Source organism: Oncorhynchus mykiss, chromosome 16, assembly GCF_013265735.2.
Source record: "Oncorhynchus mykiss isolate Arlee chromosome 16, USDA_OmykA_1.1, whole genome shotgun sequence".
NCBI lineage: Eukaryota > Metazoa > Chordata > Actinopteri > Salmoniformes > Salmonidae > Oncorhynchus > Oncorhynchus mykiss.
The window spans coordinates 1,215,001-1,232,500 of NC_048580.1; the positions used below are offsets into that span (position 1 = coordinate 1,215,001).

The following is a 17,500-nucleotide window of genomic DNA, read 5'->3' on the forward strand; positions in this document are numbered from 1 at the left end:
TGTGTAGTATCCATTCCACTTAGTAGATATATGGTCCAGTCTGTCCCCCTCCTCTAGTATCCATTCCACTTAGTAGATCTATGGTCCAGTCTGTTCCCCTCCTCTAGTATCCATTCCACTTAGTAGATCTATGGTCCAGTCTGTCCCCCTCCTCTAGTATCCATTCCACTTAGTAGATCTATGGTCCAGTCTGTTCCCCTCCTCTAGTACCCATTCCACTTAGTAGATATATGGTCCAGTCTGTCCCCCTCCTCTAGTATCCATTACACTTAGTAGATCTATGGTCCAGTCTGTTCCCCTCCTCTAGTACCCCTATCCATTCCACTTAGTAGATCTATGGTCCAGTCTGTTCCCCTCCTCCAGTACCCCTATCCATTCCACTTAGTAGATCTATGGTCCAGTCTGTTCCCCTCCTCTAGTACCTCTATCTATTCCACTTAGTAGATCTATGGTCCAGTCTGTTCCCCTCCTCTAGTACCCCTATCCATTCCACTTAGTAGATCTATGGTCCAGTCGGTTCCCCTTCTCTAGTATCCATTACACTTAGTAGATCTATGGTCCAGTCTGTTCCCCTCCTCTAGTATCCATTCCACTTAGTAGATCTATGGTCCAGTCTGTCCCCCTCCTCTAGTATCCATTCCACTTAGTAGATCTATGGTCCAGTCTGTTCCCCTCCTCCAGTACCCCTGTCCATTCCACTTAGTAGATCTATGGTCCAGTCTGTTCCCCTCCTCTAGTACCCATTCCACTTAGTAGATCTATGGTCCAGTCTGTTCCCCTCCTCCAGTACCCCTGTCCATTCCACTTAGTAGATCTATGGTCCAGTCTGTTCCCCTCCTCTAGTACCCCTATCCATTCCACTTAGTAGATATATGGTCCAGTCTGTCCCCCTCCTCTAGTATCCATTCCACTTAGTAGATATATGGTCCAGTCTGTTCCCCTCCTCTAGTATCCATTCCACTTAGTAGATCTATGGTCCAGTCTGTCCCCCTCCTCTATTATCCATTCCACTTAGTAGATATATGGTCCAGTCTGTTCCCCTCCTCTAGTATCCATTCCACTTAGTAGATCTATGGTCCAGTCTGTTCCCCTCCTCTAGTATCCATTCCACTTAGTAGATCTATGGTCCAGTCTGTCCCCCTCCTCTAGTATCCATTCCACTTAGTAGATCTATGGTCCAGTCTGTTCCCCTCCTCTAGTACCCATTCCACTTAGTAGATCTATGGTCCAGTCTGTTCCCCTCCTCTAGTACCCCTATCCATTACACTTAGTAGATCTATGGTCCAGTCTGTTCCCCTCCTCTAGTACCCCTATCCATTCCACTTAGTAGATCTATGGTCCAGTCTGTCCCCCTCCTCTAGTATCCATTCCACTTAGTAGATCTATGGTCCAGTCTGTTCCCCTCCTCCAGTACCCCTGTCCATTCCACTTAGTAGATCTATGGTCCAGTCTGTTCCCCTCCTCCAGTACCCCTATCCATTCCACTTAGTAGATCTATGGTCCAATCTGTTCCCCTCCTCTAGTATCCATTCCACTTAGTAGATATATGGTCCAGTCTGTCCCCCTCCTCTAGTATCCATTCCACTTAGTAGATCTATGGTCCAGTCTGTCCCCCTCCTCTAGTACCCCTATCCATTCCACTTAGTAGATCTATGGTCCAGTCTGTTCCCCTCCTCTAGTACCCATTCCACTTAGTAGATCTATGGTCCAATCTGTCCCCCTCCTCTAGTACCCCTATCCATTCCACTTAGTAGATCTATGGTCCAGTCTGTTCCCCTCCTCTAGTACCCATTCCACTTAGTAGATCTATGGTCCAGTCTGTTCCCCTCCTCTAGTATCCATTCCACTTAGTAGATCTATGGTCCAGTCTGTTCCCCTCCTCTAGTACCCCTATCCATTCCACTTAGTAGATATATGGTCCAGTCTGTCCCCCTCCTCTAGTATCCATTCCACTTAGTAGATATATGGTCCAGTCTGTTCCCCTCCTCTAGTATCCATTCCACTTAGTAGATCTATGGTCCAGTCTGTCCCCCTCCTCTAGTATCCATTCCACTTAGTAGATATATGGTCCAGTCTGTCCCCCTCCTCTAGTATCCATTACACTTAGTAGATCTATGGTCCAGTCTGTTCCCCTCCTCTAGTACCCCTATCCATTCCACTTAGTAGATCTATGGTCCAGTCTGTCCCCCTCCTCTAGTATCCATTCCACTTAGTAGATCTATGGTCCAGTCTGTTCCCCTCCTCCAGTACCCTTGTCCATTCCACTTAGTAGATCTATGGTCCAGTCTGTTCCCCTCCTCTAGTACCCATTCCACTTAGTAGATCTATGGTCCAGTCTGTCCCCCTCCTCTAGTATCCATTACACTTAGTAGATCTATGGTCCAGTCTGTTCCCCTCCTCTAGTACCCCTATCCATTCCACTTAGTAGATCTATGGTCCAGTCTGTCCCCCTCCTCTAGTATCCATTCCACTTAGTAGATCTATGGTCCAGTCTGTTCCCCTCCTCCAGTACCCCTGTCCATTCCACTTAGTAGATCTATGGTCCAGTCTGTTCCCCTCCTCCAGTACCCTTATCCATTCCACTTAGTAGATCTATGGTCCAGTCTGTCCCCCTCCTCTAGTATCCATTCCACTTAGTAGATCTATGGTCCAGTCTGTCCCCCTCCTCTAGTACCCCTATCCATTCCACTTAGTAGATCTATGGTCCAGTCTGTTCCCCTCCTCTAGTACCCATTCCACTTAGTAGATATATGGTCCAATCTGTCCCCCTCCTCTAGTACCCCTATCCATTCCACTTAGTAGATCTATGGTCCAGTCTGTTCCCCTCCTCTAGTACCCATTCCACTTAGTAGATCTATGGTCCAGTCTGTTCCCCTCCTCTAGTATCCATTCCACTTAGTAGATCTATGGTCCAGTCTGTTCCCCTCCTCCAGTACCCTTGTCCATTCCACTTAGTAGATCTATGGTCCAGTCTGTTCCCCTCCTCTAGTACCCATTCCACTTAGTAGATCTATGGTCCAGTCTGTCCCCCTCCTCTAGTATCCATTACACTTAGTAGATCTATGGTCCAGTCTGTTCCCCTCCTCTAGTACCCCTATCCATTCCACTTAGTAGATCTATGGTCCAGTCTGTCCCCCTCCTCTAGTATCCATTCCACTTAGTAGATCTATGGTCCAGTCTGTTCCCCTCCTCCAGTACCCCTGTCCATTCCACTTAGTAGATCTATGGTCCAGTCTGTTCCCCTCCTCCAGTACCCCTATCCATTCCACTTAGTAGATCTATGGTCCAGTCTGTTCCCCTCCTCCAGTACCCCTATCCATTCCACTTAGTAGATCTATGGTCCAGTCTGTCCCCCTCCTCTAGTATCCATTCCACTTAGTAGATCTATGGTCCAGTCTGTCCCCCTCCTCTAGTACCCCTATCCATTCCACTTAGTAGATCTATGGTCCAGTCTGTTCCCCTCCTCTAGTACCCATTCCACTTAGTAGATATATGGTCCAATCTGTCCCCCTCCTCTAGTACCCCTATCCATTCCACTTAGTAGATCTATGGTCCAGTCTGTTCCCCTCCTCTAGTACCCATTCCACTTAGTAGATCTATGGTCCAGTCTGTTCCCCTCCTCTAGTATCCATTCCACTTAGTAGATCTATGGTCCAGTCTGTTCCCCTCCTCTAGTACCCCTATCCATTCCACTTAGTAGATCTATGGTCCAGTCGGTTCCCCTTCTCTAGTATCCATTCCACTTAGTAGATCTATGGTCCAGTCTGTTCCCCTCCTCTAGTACCCCTATCCATTCCACTTAGTAGATCTATGGTCCAGTCTGTCCCCCTCCTCTAGTATTCATTCCACTTAGTAGATCTATGGTCCAGTCTGTCCCCCTCCTCTAGTATCCCTATCTATTCCACTTAGTAGATCTATGGTCCAGTCTGTCCCCCTCCTCTAGTATTCATTCCACTTAGTAGATGTATGGTCCAGTCTGTCCCCCTCCTCTAGTATCCCTATCTATTCCACTTAGTAGATCTATGGTCCAGTCTGTTCCCCTCCTCTAGTACCCCGATCCATTCCACTTAGTAAATCTATGGTCCAGTCTGTCCCCCTCCTCTAGTACCCCTATCCATTTCTCTTAGTAGATCTATGGTCCAGTATGTTCCCCTCCTCTAGTACCCATTCCACTTAGTAGATCTATGGTCCAGTCTGTTCCCCTCCTCTAGTACCCCTATCCATTCCACTTAGTAGATCTATGGTCCAGTCTGTCCCCCTCCTCTAGTATCCATTCCACTTAGTAGATCTATGGTCCAGTCTGTTCCCCTCCTCCAGTACCCCTGTCCATTCCACTTAGTAGATCTATGGTCCAGTCTGTTCCCCTCCTCTAGTATCCATTCCACTTAGTAGATCTATGGTCCATTCTGTTCCCCTCCTCTAGTACCCCTATCCATTCCACTTAGTAGATCTATGGTCCAGTCTGTTCCCCTCCTCTAGTACCCATTCCACTTAGTAGATCTATGGTCCAGTCTGTTCCCCTCCTCTAGTACCCATTCCACTTAGTAGATCTATGGTCCAGTATGTTCCCCTCCTCTAGTACCCCTGTCCATTCCACTTAGTAGATATATGGTCCAGTATGTTCCCCTCCTCTAGTACCCCTATCCATTCCACTTAGTAGATCTATGGTCCAGTCTGTTCCCCTCCTCTATTACCCATTCCACTTAGTAGATCTATGGTCCAGTCTGTTCCCCTCCTCTAGTATCCATTACACTTAGTAGATCTATGGTCCAGTCTGTCCCCCTCCTCTAGTATCCCTATCCATTCCACTTAGTAGATCTATGGTCCAGTCTGTTCCCCTCCTCTAGTACCCCTATCCATTCCACTTAGTAGATCTATGGTCCAGTCTGTTCCCCTCCTCTAGTATCCATTCCACTTAGTAGATCTATGGTCCAGTCTGTTCCCCTCCTCTAGTACCCCTATCCATTCCACTTAGTAGATATATGGTCCAGTCTGTCCCCCTCCTCTAGTATCCATTCCACTTAGTAGATATATGGTCCAGTCTGTTCCCCTCCTCTAGTATCCATTCCACTTAGTAGATCTATGGTCCAGTCTGTCCCCCTCCTCTAGTATCCATTCCACTTAGTAGATATATGGTCCAGTCTGTCCCCCTCCTCTAGTATCCATTACACTTAGTAGATCTATGGTCCAGTCTGTTCCCCTCCTCTAGTACCCCTATCCATTCCACTTAGTAGATCTATGGTCCAGTCTGTCCCCCTCCTCTAGTATCCATTCCACTTAGTAGATCTATGGTCCAGTCTGTTCCCCTCCTCCAGTACCCTTGTCCATTCCACTTAGTAGATCTATGGTCCAGTCTCTTCCCCTCCTCTAGTACCCATTCCACTTAGTAGATCTATGGTCCAGTCTGTCCCCCTCCTCTAGTATCCATTACACTTAGTAGATATATGGTCCAGTCTGTTCCCCTCCTCTAGTACCCATTCCACTTAGTAGATCTATGGTCCAGTCTGTCCCCCTCCTCTAGTATCCATTACACTTAGTAGATCTATGGTCCAGTCTGTTCCCCTCCTCCAGTACCCCTATCCATTCCACTTAGTAGATCTATGGTCCAGTCTGTCCCCCTCCTCTAGTATCCATTCCACTTAGTAGATCTATGGTCCAGTCTGTTCCCCTCCTCCAGTACCCCTGTCCATTCCACTTAGTAGATCTATGGTCCAGTCTGTTCCCCTCCTCCAGTACCCCTATCCATTCCACTTAGTAGATCTATGGTCCAGTCTGTTCCCCTCCTCCAGTACCCCTATCCATTCCACTTAGTAGATCTATGGTCCAGTCTGTCCCCCTCCTCTAGTATCCATTCCACTTAGTAGATCTATGGTCCAGTCTGTCCCCCTCCTCTAGTACCCCTATCCATTCCACTTAGTAGATCTATGGTCCAGTCTGTTCCCCTCCTCTAGTACCCATTCCACTTAGTAGATATATGGTCCAATCTGTCCCCCTCCTCTAGTACCCCTATCCATTCCACTTAGTAGATCTATGGTCCAGTCTGTTCCCCTCCTCTAGTACCCATTCCACTTAGTAGATCTATGGTCCAGTCTGTTCCCCTCCTCTAGTATCCATTCCACTTAGTAGATCTATGGTCCAGTCTGTTCCCCTCCTCTAGTACCCCTATCCATTCCACTTAGTAGATCTATGGTCCAGTCGGTTCCCCTTCTCTAGTATCCATTCCACTTAGTAGATCTATGGTCCAGTCTGTTCCCCTCCTCTAGTACCCCTATCCATTCCACTTAGTAGATCTATGGTCCAGTCTGTCCCCCTCCTCTAGTATTCATTCCACTTAGTAGATCTATGGTCCAGTCTGTCCCCCTCCTCTAGTATCCCTATCTATTCCACTTAGTAGATCTATGGTCCAGTCTGTCCCCCTCCTCTAGTATTCATTCCACTTAGTAGATCTATGGTCCAGTCTGTCCCCCTCCTCTAGTATCCCTATCTATTCCACTTAGTAGATCTATGGTCCAGTCTGTTCCCCTCCTCTAGTACCCCGATCCATTCCACTTAGTAAATCTATGGTCCAGTCTGTCCCCCTCCTCTAGTACCCCTATCCATTTCTCTAAGTAGATCTATGGTCCAGTATGTTCCCCTCCTCTAGTACCCATTCCACTTAGTAGATCTATGGTCCAGTCTGTTCCCCTCCTCTAGTACCCCTATCCATTCCACTTAGTAGATCTATGGTCCAGTCTGTCCCCCTCCTCTAGTATCCATTCCACTTAGTAGATCTATGGTCCAGTCTGTTCCCCTCCTCCAGTACCCCTGTCCATTCCACTTAGTAGATCTATGGTCCAGTCTGTTCCCCTCCTCTAGTATCCATTCCACTTAGTAGATCTATGGTCCATTCTGTTCCCCTCCTCTAGTACCCCTATCCATTCCACTTAGTAGATCTATGGTCCAGTCTGTTCCCCTCCTCTAGTATCCATTCCACTTAGTAGATCTATGGTCCAGTCTGTTCCCCTCCTCTAGTACCCATTCCACTTAGTAGATCTATGGTCCAGTATGTTCCCCTCCTCTAGTACCCCTGTCCATTCCACTTAGTAGATATATGGTCCAGTATGTTCCCCTCCTCTAGTACCCCTATCCATTCCACTTAGTAGATCTATGGTCCAGTCTGTTCCCCTCCTCTAGTACCCATTCCACTTAGTAGATCTATGGTCCAGTCTGTTCCCCTCCTCTAGTATCCATTACACTTAGTAGATCTATGGTCCAGTCTGTCCCCCTCCTCTAGTATCCATTCCACTTAGTAGATCTATGGTCCAGTCTGTTCCCCTCCTCTAGTACCCCTATCCATTCCACTTAGTAGATCTATGGTCCAGTCTGTTCCCCTCCTCTAGTACCCCTATCCATTCCACTTAGTAGATCTATGGTCCAGTCTGTTCCCCTCCTCTAGTACCCATTCCACTTAGTAGATCTATGGTCCAGTCTGTTCCCCTCCTCCAGTACCCCTATCCATTCCACTTAGTAGATCTATGGTCCAATCTGTCCCCCTCCTCTAGTATCCCTATCCATTCCACTTAGTAGATCTATGGTCCAGTCTGTCCCCCTCCTCTAGTATCCCTATCCATTCCACTTAGTAGATCTATGGTCCAATCTGTCCCCCTCCTCTAGTACCCCTATCCATTCCACTTAGTAGATCTATGGTCCAGTCTGTCCCCCTCCTCTAGTATTCATTCCACTTAGTAGATCTATGGTCCAGTCTGTTCCCCTCCTCTAGTACCCCTATCCATTCCACTTAGTAGATCTATGGTCCAGTCTGTCCCCCTCCTCTAGTATTCATTCCACTTAGTAGATCTATGGTCCAGTCTGTCCCCCTCCTCTAGTATCCCTATCTATTCCACTTAGTAGATCTATGGTCCAGTCTGTCCCCCTCCTCTAGTATTCATTCCACTTAGTAGATCTATGGTCCAGTCTGTCCCCCTCCTCTAGTATCCCTATCTATTCCACTTAGTAGATCTATGGTCCAGTCTGTTCCCCTCCTCTAGTACCCCGATCCATTCCACTTAGTAAATCTATGGTCCAGTCTGTCCCCCTCCTCTAGTACCCCTATCCATTTCTCTAAGTAGATCTATGGTCCAGTATGTTCCCCTCCTCTAGTACCCATTCCACTTAGTAGATCTATGGTCCAGTCTGTTCCCCTCCTCTAGTACCCCTATCCATTCCACTTAGTAGATCTATGGTCCAGTCTGTCCCCCTCCTCTAGTATCCATTCCACTTAGTAGATCTATGGTCCAGTCTGTTCCCCTCCTCCAGTACCCCTGTCCATTCCACTTAGTAGATCTATGGTCCAGTCTGTTCCCCTCCTCTAGTATCCATTCCACTTAGTAGATCTATGGTCCATTCTGTTCCCCTCCTCTAGTACCCCTATCCATTCCACTTAGTAGATCTATGGTCCAGTCTGTTCCCCTCCTCTAGTATCCATTCCACTTAGTAGATCTATGGTCCAGTCTGTTCCCCTCCTCTAGTACCCATTCCACTTAGTAGATCTATGGTCCAGTATGTTCCCCTCCTCTAGTACCCCTGTCCATTCCACTTAGTAGATATATGGTCCAGTATGTTCCCCTCCTCTAGTACCCCTATCCATTCCACTTAGTAGATCTATGGTCCAGTCTGTTCCCCTCCTCTAGTACCCATTCCACTTAGTAGATCTATGGTCCAGTCTGTTCCCCTCCTCTAGTATCCATTACACTTAGTAGATCTATGGTCCAGTCTGTCCCCCTCCTCTAGTATCCATTCCACTTAGTAGATCTATGGTCCAGTCTGTTCCCCTCCTCTAGTACCCCTATCCATTCCACTTAGTAGATCTATGGTCCAGTCTGTTCCCCTCCTCTAGTACCCCTATCCATTCCACTTAGTAGATCTATGGTCCAGTCTGTTCCCCTCCTCTAGTACCCATTCCACTTAGTAGATCTATGGTCCAATCTGTTCCCCTCCTCCAGTACCCCTATCCATTCCACTTAGTAGATCTATGGTCCAGTCTGTCCCCCTCCTCTAGTATCCCTATCCATTCCACTTAGTAGATCTATGGTCCAATCTGTCCCCCTCCTCTAGTACCCCTATCCATTCCACTTAGTAGATCTATGGTCCAGTCTGTTCCCCTCCTCTAGTACCCATTCCACTTAGTAGATCTATGGTCCAGTCTGTTCCCCTCCTCTAGTATCCATTCCACTTAGTAGATCTATGGTCCAGTCTGTCCCCCTCCTCTAGTACCCCTACCCATTCCACTTAGTAGATCTATGGTCCAGTCTGTCCCCCTCCTCTAGGACCCCTATCCATTCCACTTAGTAGATCTATGGTCCAGTCTGTCCCCCTCCTCTAGTACCCCTATCCATTCCACTTAGTAGATCTATGGTCCAGTCTGTCCCCCTCCTCTAGTATCCATTCCACTTAGTAGATCTATGGTCCAGTCTGTCCCCCTCCTCTAGTATCCATTCCACTTAGTAGATCTATGGTCCAGTCTGTTCCCCTCCTCCAGTACCCCTATCCATTCCACTTAGTAGATCTATGGTCCAGTCTGTTCCCCTCCTCTAGTATCCATTCCACTTAGTAGATCTATGGTCCAGTCTGTTCCCCTCCTCTAGTATCCATTCCACTTAGTAGATCTATGGTCCAGTCTGTTCCCCTCCTCTAGTATCCATTCCACTTAGTAGATCTATGGTCCAGTCTGTTCCCCTCCTCTAGTATCCACTCCACTTAGTAGATCTATGGTCCAGTATGTTCCCCTCCTCTAGTATCCACTCCACTTAGTAGATCTATGTTCCAATATGTTCCCCTCCTCTAGTATCCACTCCACTTATTAGATCTATGGTCCAGTCTGTTCCCCTCCTCTAGTACCCATTCCACTTAGTAGATCTATGGTCCAGTCTGTTCCCCTCCTCTAGTATCCATTCCACTTAGTAGATCTATGGTCCAGTCTGTCCCCCTCCTCTAGTACCCCTACCCATTCCACTTAGTAGATCTATGGTCCAGTCTGTCCCCCTCCTCTAGGACCCCTATCCATTCCACTTAGTAGATCTATGGTCCAGTCTGTTCCCCTCCTCTAGTATCCATTCCACTTAGTAGATCTATGATCCAGTCTGTTCCCCTCCTCCTCCAGCTGCTATTCTGTGCTATCTCCTAGCTGCTATTCTGTGCTATCTCCTAGCTGCTATTCTGTGCTATCTCCTAGCTGCTATTCTGTGCTATCTCCTAGCTGCTATTCTGCACTTTCTCCTAGCTGCTATTCTGTGTGATCTCCTAGCTGCTATTCTGTGCTATCTCTTAGCTGCTATTCTGTGCTATGTCCTTGCTGCTATTCTGAGCTAACTCCTAGCTGCTATTCTGTGCTATCTCCTAGCTGCTATTCTGAGCTAACTCCTAGCTGCTATTCTGAGCTAACTCCTAGCTGCTATTCTGTGCTATGTCCTAGCTGCTATTCTGAGCTAACTCCTAGCTGCTATTCTGAGCTAACTCCTAGCTGCTATTCTGATCTAATTCCTTGCTGCTATTCTGAGCTAACTCCTTTACATAGCTAGGCCTGTTATACAGGATGGCTTATATGCTACAACACCAGCATTTCAAGAAATGTTGAAACATTATAACATTTTGTGTCAGTAAGATATTATTATTAATATATTTTTATTTAGCCAGGGGAAAACACAACGAGACCCAGCTCTCATTTGGGATCAATACAGAAAAGACAATTATACACAATTTTAAAAAAAAATTGCAAATATTATATACACAATAAACAATCAAACAAAACAAACACATTTATCAATGTAAAAATCCCTAACCGTTCTCCTAAACTGACCCAGAGACAACAACACATCCGAACATTATATTCACTGCTCTGTTCGTTCCACCAGCAACATGTACTGGGCAGACTGGAACCGTGATGCTCCTAAAATCGAGACTTCTGCCATGGATGGGACCAACAGGAGAGTTCTGGTGAAGGATGACCTGGGGCTACCTAACGGACTCACCTACGACCCGCAGAGCTCTCAGCTGTGCTGGGCCGATGCAGGTACAGTGTTACTACAGTCACTACAGCACAGAGACCTCTGTAGATGTCTCTGTTGATGTATAATATGTCTGGTCTTCAGGAACCCAGATGATGAAGTTAATAAACCCTGCCCAGGGTTAGTACAGTACCTTCAGAAAGTATTCATACCCCTCAACTTATTCCACCTTTTGTTGTTACAGCCTGAATTCAAAATGGATTAATTAGATCAGACACAACACCCCATAATGACAAAGTGAAAACATGTTTTTAGAATTTTTTTGCAAATGTATTGAATATGAAATATAGAAATGTCTAATTTAAGTATTCACACACCTCTCTTCTAAGGTAAAATACCATATTCCTGCTTAAGTGGAGAAGTATTTTTTTTTACTCTTTGCCTTGATAACATTTTTTATGGTATTTTTCTAAAATAGTAATTCAACTTTTGGCGAGTATGAGATTATCATTCACCTAATGTACAGTTTAAACACATCTCAAATTATGTCGGGGGTCGGCTTTTCTCTGTCCTCTATCTACTTTTGTTATGGTAAAGGTCTTCATTTTTTTGTTTACATATTTAATACATTTTTGGGTGTTTAAGATGCACTCTGTCCATTCTCCATATTCTGTCGCTAAGTGTATTTCTGTTGGTGTAATTAAGCATGAACATGAGAATGATCCAATATCACTATAGCTTGGATTTTTGAACCCAGTATGTTGTTGAGTGCATTTTTTAAACTTTTGTTGTTGTTAATTCTTGAATATCTTTTCTTGCTTTGAGAAAAAAAGGGGTAGTCTTTTGCAGTTTGGAATAATAATTATAATTTATTTGTAGAGATTATATTTTTCAGCCTCTTTGGAGAATTTGACATTTTTATTGCTGCGTCTGTCAATTTCATCGAATGAATGATTTATATCACCTGCTAAAATAATAGTTTCTGCGGACATCAACTAAAGTAAAGCTACAAAAATGTGGCAAAGAAATAAACATTTTAGCAGTTTTGCTTTAATTCCATGTTGAAAATAAGATCCATGTTTTTGAATATTTTTATTCTGTAAAGGCTTCCTTCTTTTCACTCTGTCATTTAGTTTAGTATTATGGAGTAACTACAATGTTATCACAGCCATTCAACTTTGGCCTCATGGTGAAATCCCTGAGCAGTTTCTTTTCTCTCTGGCAACTGAGTTAGGAAGGACACCTATATTTGTGTGGTGACTTAATGTATTGATACACCATCCAAAGTGTAATTAATAACTTCACAATGCTCAAATGGATATTCAATTTTTGCTTAATTTTTTATATTTTTTTTACCAATCTAACAATAGGTGCCCTTCTTTGTGAGGCATTGGAAAACCTTCCTGGGCTTTGTGGTTGAAATCCACTGCTTGACTGAGGGGACCTTAAGATATTTGTTTGTGTGGGGTACAGAGATAAGGTAGTCATTCAAAAATAATGTTAAACAATATTATTGCACACAGAGTGAGTCCATGCAATTTATTATGTGACTTGTTAAACTGTTACGCGGAGTGGAACAGGGGAACCCAAGAGCAGACTCAGACGAGGAGACTGGGATGAAGTAACCAAGGTATTTATTGAAACACAGGGGGAAGATGGAGTGCAGGCCAGGGGAAGCTCGGGTGGGTTGCAGGAAACCAGGTGCGGAGGATGAGACCGGAGCGAGAGGGGTTGAGACAGGGTAACCAGTTGCGGAGGCTGAGACCGGAGCGAGAGGGGTTGAGACAGGGTAACCAGGTGAGGAGGCTGGGGCTGGAGCGAGAGGGGATGGGACAGGGTAACCAGGTGAGGAGGCTGAGGCCGGAGCGAGAGGGGATGGGACAGGGTAACCAGGTGAGGAGACTGAGGCCGGAGTGAGAGGGGTTGGGACAGGGTAACCAGGTGAGGAGACTGAGACTGGAGCGAGAGGGGTTGGGACTGGGTAACCAGATGAGGAGACTGAGACTGGAGCGAGAGGGGTTGAGACAGGGTAACCAGGTGAGGAGACTGAGGCCGGAGCGAGAGGGGATGGGACAGGGTAACCAGGTGAGGAGACTGAGGCTGGAGCGAGAGGGGTTGAGACAGGGTAACTAGGTGAGGAGGCTGAGACCGGAGCGAGAGGGGATGGGACAGGGTAACCAGGTCCGGAGGGGAATCCAAGGGAGTAGTAGAGTGGGGAATCCAGGACAGAGTAGCAGGATGATGAGACGTGGGACTGGAGACAGGGACCAGAGTCAGAGCGGGCAGAACTGTAGCGGAGAGGAAAACAGCATCAGGCAGGGAAAACAGCACAACAGGATAACAGGATCTAACAGTAACAAACAACTAGAAGCGTAGACTGACTGAGCAGAGATTACGATCTGGCAGTGTGAAAGTGGAAGGGCTGAGTATCTGGCAGTGTGAAAGTGGAAGGGCTGAGTATCTGGCAGTGTGAAAGTAGCAGGGCTGAGTATCTGGCAGTGTGAAAGTGGCAGGACTGAGTATCTGGCAGTGTGAAAGTAGCAGGGCTGAGTATCTGGCAGTGTGAAAGTGGCAGGGCTGAGTATCTGGCAGTGTGAAAGTAGCAGGGCTGAGTATCTGGCAGTGTGAAAGTGGCAGGGCTGAGTATCTGGCAGTGTGAAAGTAGCAGGGCTGAGTATCTGGCAGTGTGAAAGTAGCAGGGCTGAGTATCTGGCAGTGTGGTAGTGGCAGGACTGAGTATCTGGCAGTGTGAAAGTAGCAGGGCTGAGTATCTGGCAGTGTGAAAGTGGCAGGACTGAGTATCTGGCAGTGTGAAAGTAGCAGGGCTGAGTATCTGGCAGTGTGAAAGTGGCAGGACTGAGTATCTGGCAGTGTGAAAGTAGCAGGGCTGAGTATCTGGCAGTGTGGTAGTGGCAGGACTGAGTATCTGGCAGTGTGAAAGTAGCAGGGCTGAGTATCTGGCAGTGTGAAAGTGGCAGGACTGAGTATCTGGCAGTGTGAAAGTAGCAGGGCTGAGTATCTGGCAGTGTGAAAGTGGCAGGACTGAGTATCTGGCAGTGTGAAAGTAGCAGGGCTGAGTATCTGGCAGTGTGGTAGTGGCAGGACTGAGTATCTGGCAGTGTGAAAGTAGCAGGGCTGAGTATCTGGCAGTGTGAAAGTGGCAGGACTGAGTATCTGGCAGTGTGAAAGTAGCAGGGCTGAGTATCTGGCAGTGTGAAAGTGGCAGGACTGAGTATCTGGCAGTGTGAAAGTAGCAGGGCTGAGTATCTGGCAGTGTGGTAGTGGCAGGACTGAGTATCTGGCAGTGTGAAAGTAGCAGGGCTGAGTATCTGGCAGTGTGAAAGTGGCAGGACTGAGTATCTGGCAGTGTGAAAGTAGCAGGGCTGAGTATCTGGCAGTGTGAAAGTGGCAGGACTGAGTATCTGGCAGTGTGAAAGTAGCAGGGCTGAGTATCTGGCAGTGTGAAAGTGGCAGGACTGAGTATCTGGCAGTGTGAAAGTAGCAGGGCTGAGTATCTGGCAGTGTGAAAGTGGCAGGACTGAGTATCTGGCAGTGTGAAAGTAGCAGGGCTGAGTATCTGGCAGTGTGGTAGTGGCAGGACTGAGTATCTGGCAGTGTGAAAGTAGCAGGGCTGAGTATCTGGCAGTGTGAAAGTGGCAGGACTGAGTATCTGGCAGTGTGAAAGTGGCAGGGCTGAGTATCTGGCAGTGTGAAAGTGGCAGGACTGAGTATCTGGCAGTGTGAAAGTGGCAGGACTGAGTATCTGGCAGTGTGAAAGTGGCAGGGCTGAGTATCTGGCAGTGTGAAAGTAGCAGGGCTGAGTATCTGGCAGTGTGAAAGTGGCAGGACTGAGTATCTGGCAGTGTGAAAGTGGCAGGGCTGAGTATCTGGCAGTGTGAAAGTAGCAGGACTGAGTATCTGGCAGTGTGAAAGTAGCAGGGCTGAGTATCTGGCAGTGTGGTAGTGGCAGGACTGAGTATCTGGCAGTGTGAAAGTGGCAGGGCTGAGTATCTGGCAGTGTGAAAGTGGCAGGACTGAGTATCTGGCAGAGTGTAAGTGGCAGGGCTGAGTATCTGGCAGTGTGAAAGTGGCAGGGCTGAGTATCTGGCAGTGTGAAAGTGGCAGGACTGAGTATTTGGCAGAGTGTAAGTGGCAGGGCTGAGTATCTGGCAGTGTGAAAGTAGCAGGACTGAGTATCTGGCAGAGTGGAAGTGGCAGGACTGAGGATCTGGCAGTGTGGAAGTGGAAGGGCTGAGTATCTGGCAGTGTGAAAGTGGAAGGGCTGAGTATTAGTAGAGGTCTTGGTTATGGAACAGGTTGCAGCTGGTGGGGATCTGCTCTGACTCCAGCACACCTGTCTCCATCCACACAATCAGAGAGAGGGGGGAGGGGGCGAGAGAGAGTACTGGGGGAGAGGCAGCAGGTCAAGGAAACACAGGATGAACGGTAGAGGGCGTGGCAGGAGCAGATGTGGCATAAACAAAGTTGTACTCCTGAACTTATTTAGGCTTCCCATAACGAAGGAATTGAATACTTATTGACTGAAGACATTTCAGCTTTTCATTATTAAATTCAGGCTGTAACACAACAAAATGTGGAAAAAGTCAAGGGGTGTGTACTTTCTTAAGGTACAGTATATAATATGTACTATGAATGTTAATGATGATACACCCCATCATTAACATGATGGGGTGTATGAACCCAGGGTTAGAGTTAGATATATATTATGTATTATCTAGTCCTCAGGACAACATGATGGGGTGTATGAACCCAGGGTTAGAGTTAGATATATCATCTATATTATCTAGTCCTCAGGACAACATGATGGGGTGTATGAACCCAGGGTTAGAGTTAGATATATCATCTATATTATCTAGTCCTCAGGACAACATGATGGGGTGTATGAACCCAGGGTTAGAGTTAGATATATCATCTATATTATCTAGTCCTCAGGACAACATGATGGGGTGTATGAACCCAGGGTTAGAGTTAGATATATCATCTATATTATCTAGTCCTCAGGACAACATGATGGGGTGTATGAACCCAGGGTTAGAGTTAGATATATCATCTATATTATCTAGTCCTCAGGACAACATGATGGGGTGTATGAACCCAGGGTTAGAGTTAGATATATAATATGTATTATCTAGTCCTCAGGACAACATGATGGGGTGTATGAACCCAGGGTTAGAGTTAGATATATAATATGTATTATCTAGTCCTCAGGACAACATGATGGGGTGTATGAACCCAGGGTTAGAGTTAGATATATCATCTATATTATCTAGTCCTCAGGACAACATGATGGGGTGTATGAACCCAGGGTTAGAGTTAGATATATCATCTATATTATCTAGTCCTCAGGACAACATGATGGGGTGTATGAACCCAGGGTTAGAGTTAGATATATCATCTATATTATCTAGTCCTCAGGACAACATGATGGGGTGTATGAACCCAGGGTTAGAGTTAGATATATCATCTATATTATCTAGTCCTCAGGACAACATGATGGGGTGTATGAACCCAGGGTTAGAGTTAGATATATCATCTATATTATCTAGTCCTCAGGACAACATGATGGGGTGTATGAACCCAGGGTTAGAGTTAGATATATCATCTATATTATCTAGTCCTCAGGACAACATGATGGGGTGTATGAACCCAGGGTTAGAGTTAGATATATATTATGTATTATCTAGTCCTCAGGACAACATGATGGGGTGTATGAACCCAGGGTTAGAGTTAGATATATCATCTATATTATCTAGTCCTCAGGACAACATGATGGGGTGTATGAACCCAGGGTTAGAGTTAGATATATCATCTATATTATCTAGTCCTCAGGACAACATGATGGGGTGTATGAACCCAGGGTTAGAGTTAGATATATATTATGTATTATCTAGTCCTCAGGACAACATGATGGGGTGTATGAACCCAGGGTTAGAGTTAGATATATCATCTATATTATCTAGTCCTCAGGACAACATGATGGGGTGTATGAACCCAGGGTTAGAGTTAGATATATCATATGTATTATCTAGTCCTCAGGACAACATGATGGGGTGTATGAACCCAGGGTTAGAGTTAGATATATCATCTATATTATCTAGTCCTCAGGACAACATGATGGGGTGTATGAACCCAGGGTTAGAGTTAGATATATCATCTATATTATCTAGTCCTCAGGACAACATGATGGGGTGTATGAACCCAGGGTTAGAGTTAGATATATCATCTATATTATCTAGTCCTCAGGACAACATGATGGGGTGTATGAACCCAGGGTTAGAGTTAGATATATATTATGTATTATCTAGTCCTCAGGACAACATGATGGGGTGTATGAACCCAGGGTTAGAGTTAGATATATCATCTATATTATCTAGTCCTCAGGACAACATGATGGGGTGTATGAACCCAGGGTTAGAGTTAGATATATCATCTATATTATCTAGTCCTCAGGACAACATGATGGGGTGTATGAACCCAGGGTTAGAGTTAGATATATA

General features: G+C 46.1%; 1 protein-coding gene across 2 annotated transcripts in view; it reads left to right on the forward strand.

Annotated features, from left to right (window-relative positions):
• nid1a (nidogen 1a) overlaps positions 1–17,500 on the forward strand; it is an 81,478-nt gene that overhangs the window by 56,564 nt on the left and 7,414 nt on the right. Inside the window, exons 19-20 of one of the 2 annotated variants that reach the window (XM_036945913.1) lie at positions 10,890–11,047; positions 11,127–11,182. In XM_036945913.1, the coding sequence (XP_036801808.1) occupies positions 10,890–11,047; positions 11,127–11,167 (199 nt within the window). In that variant the 3' untranslated portion in view covers positions 11,168–11,182. Of the gene's footprint in view, positions 1–10,889; positions 11,048–11,126; positions 11,183–17,500 lie in introns of those variants that run through there. The other variant, XM_036945912.1, reaches the window with a different exon arrangement.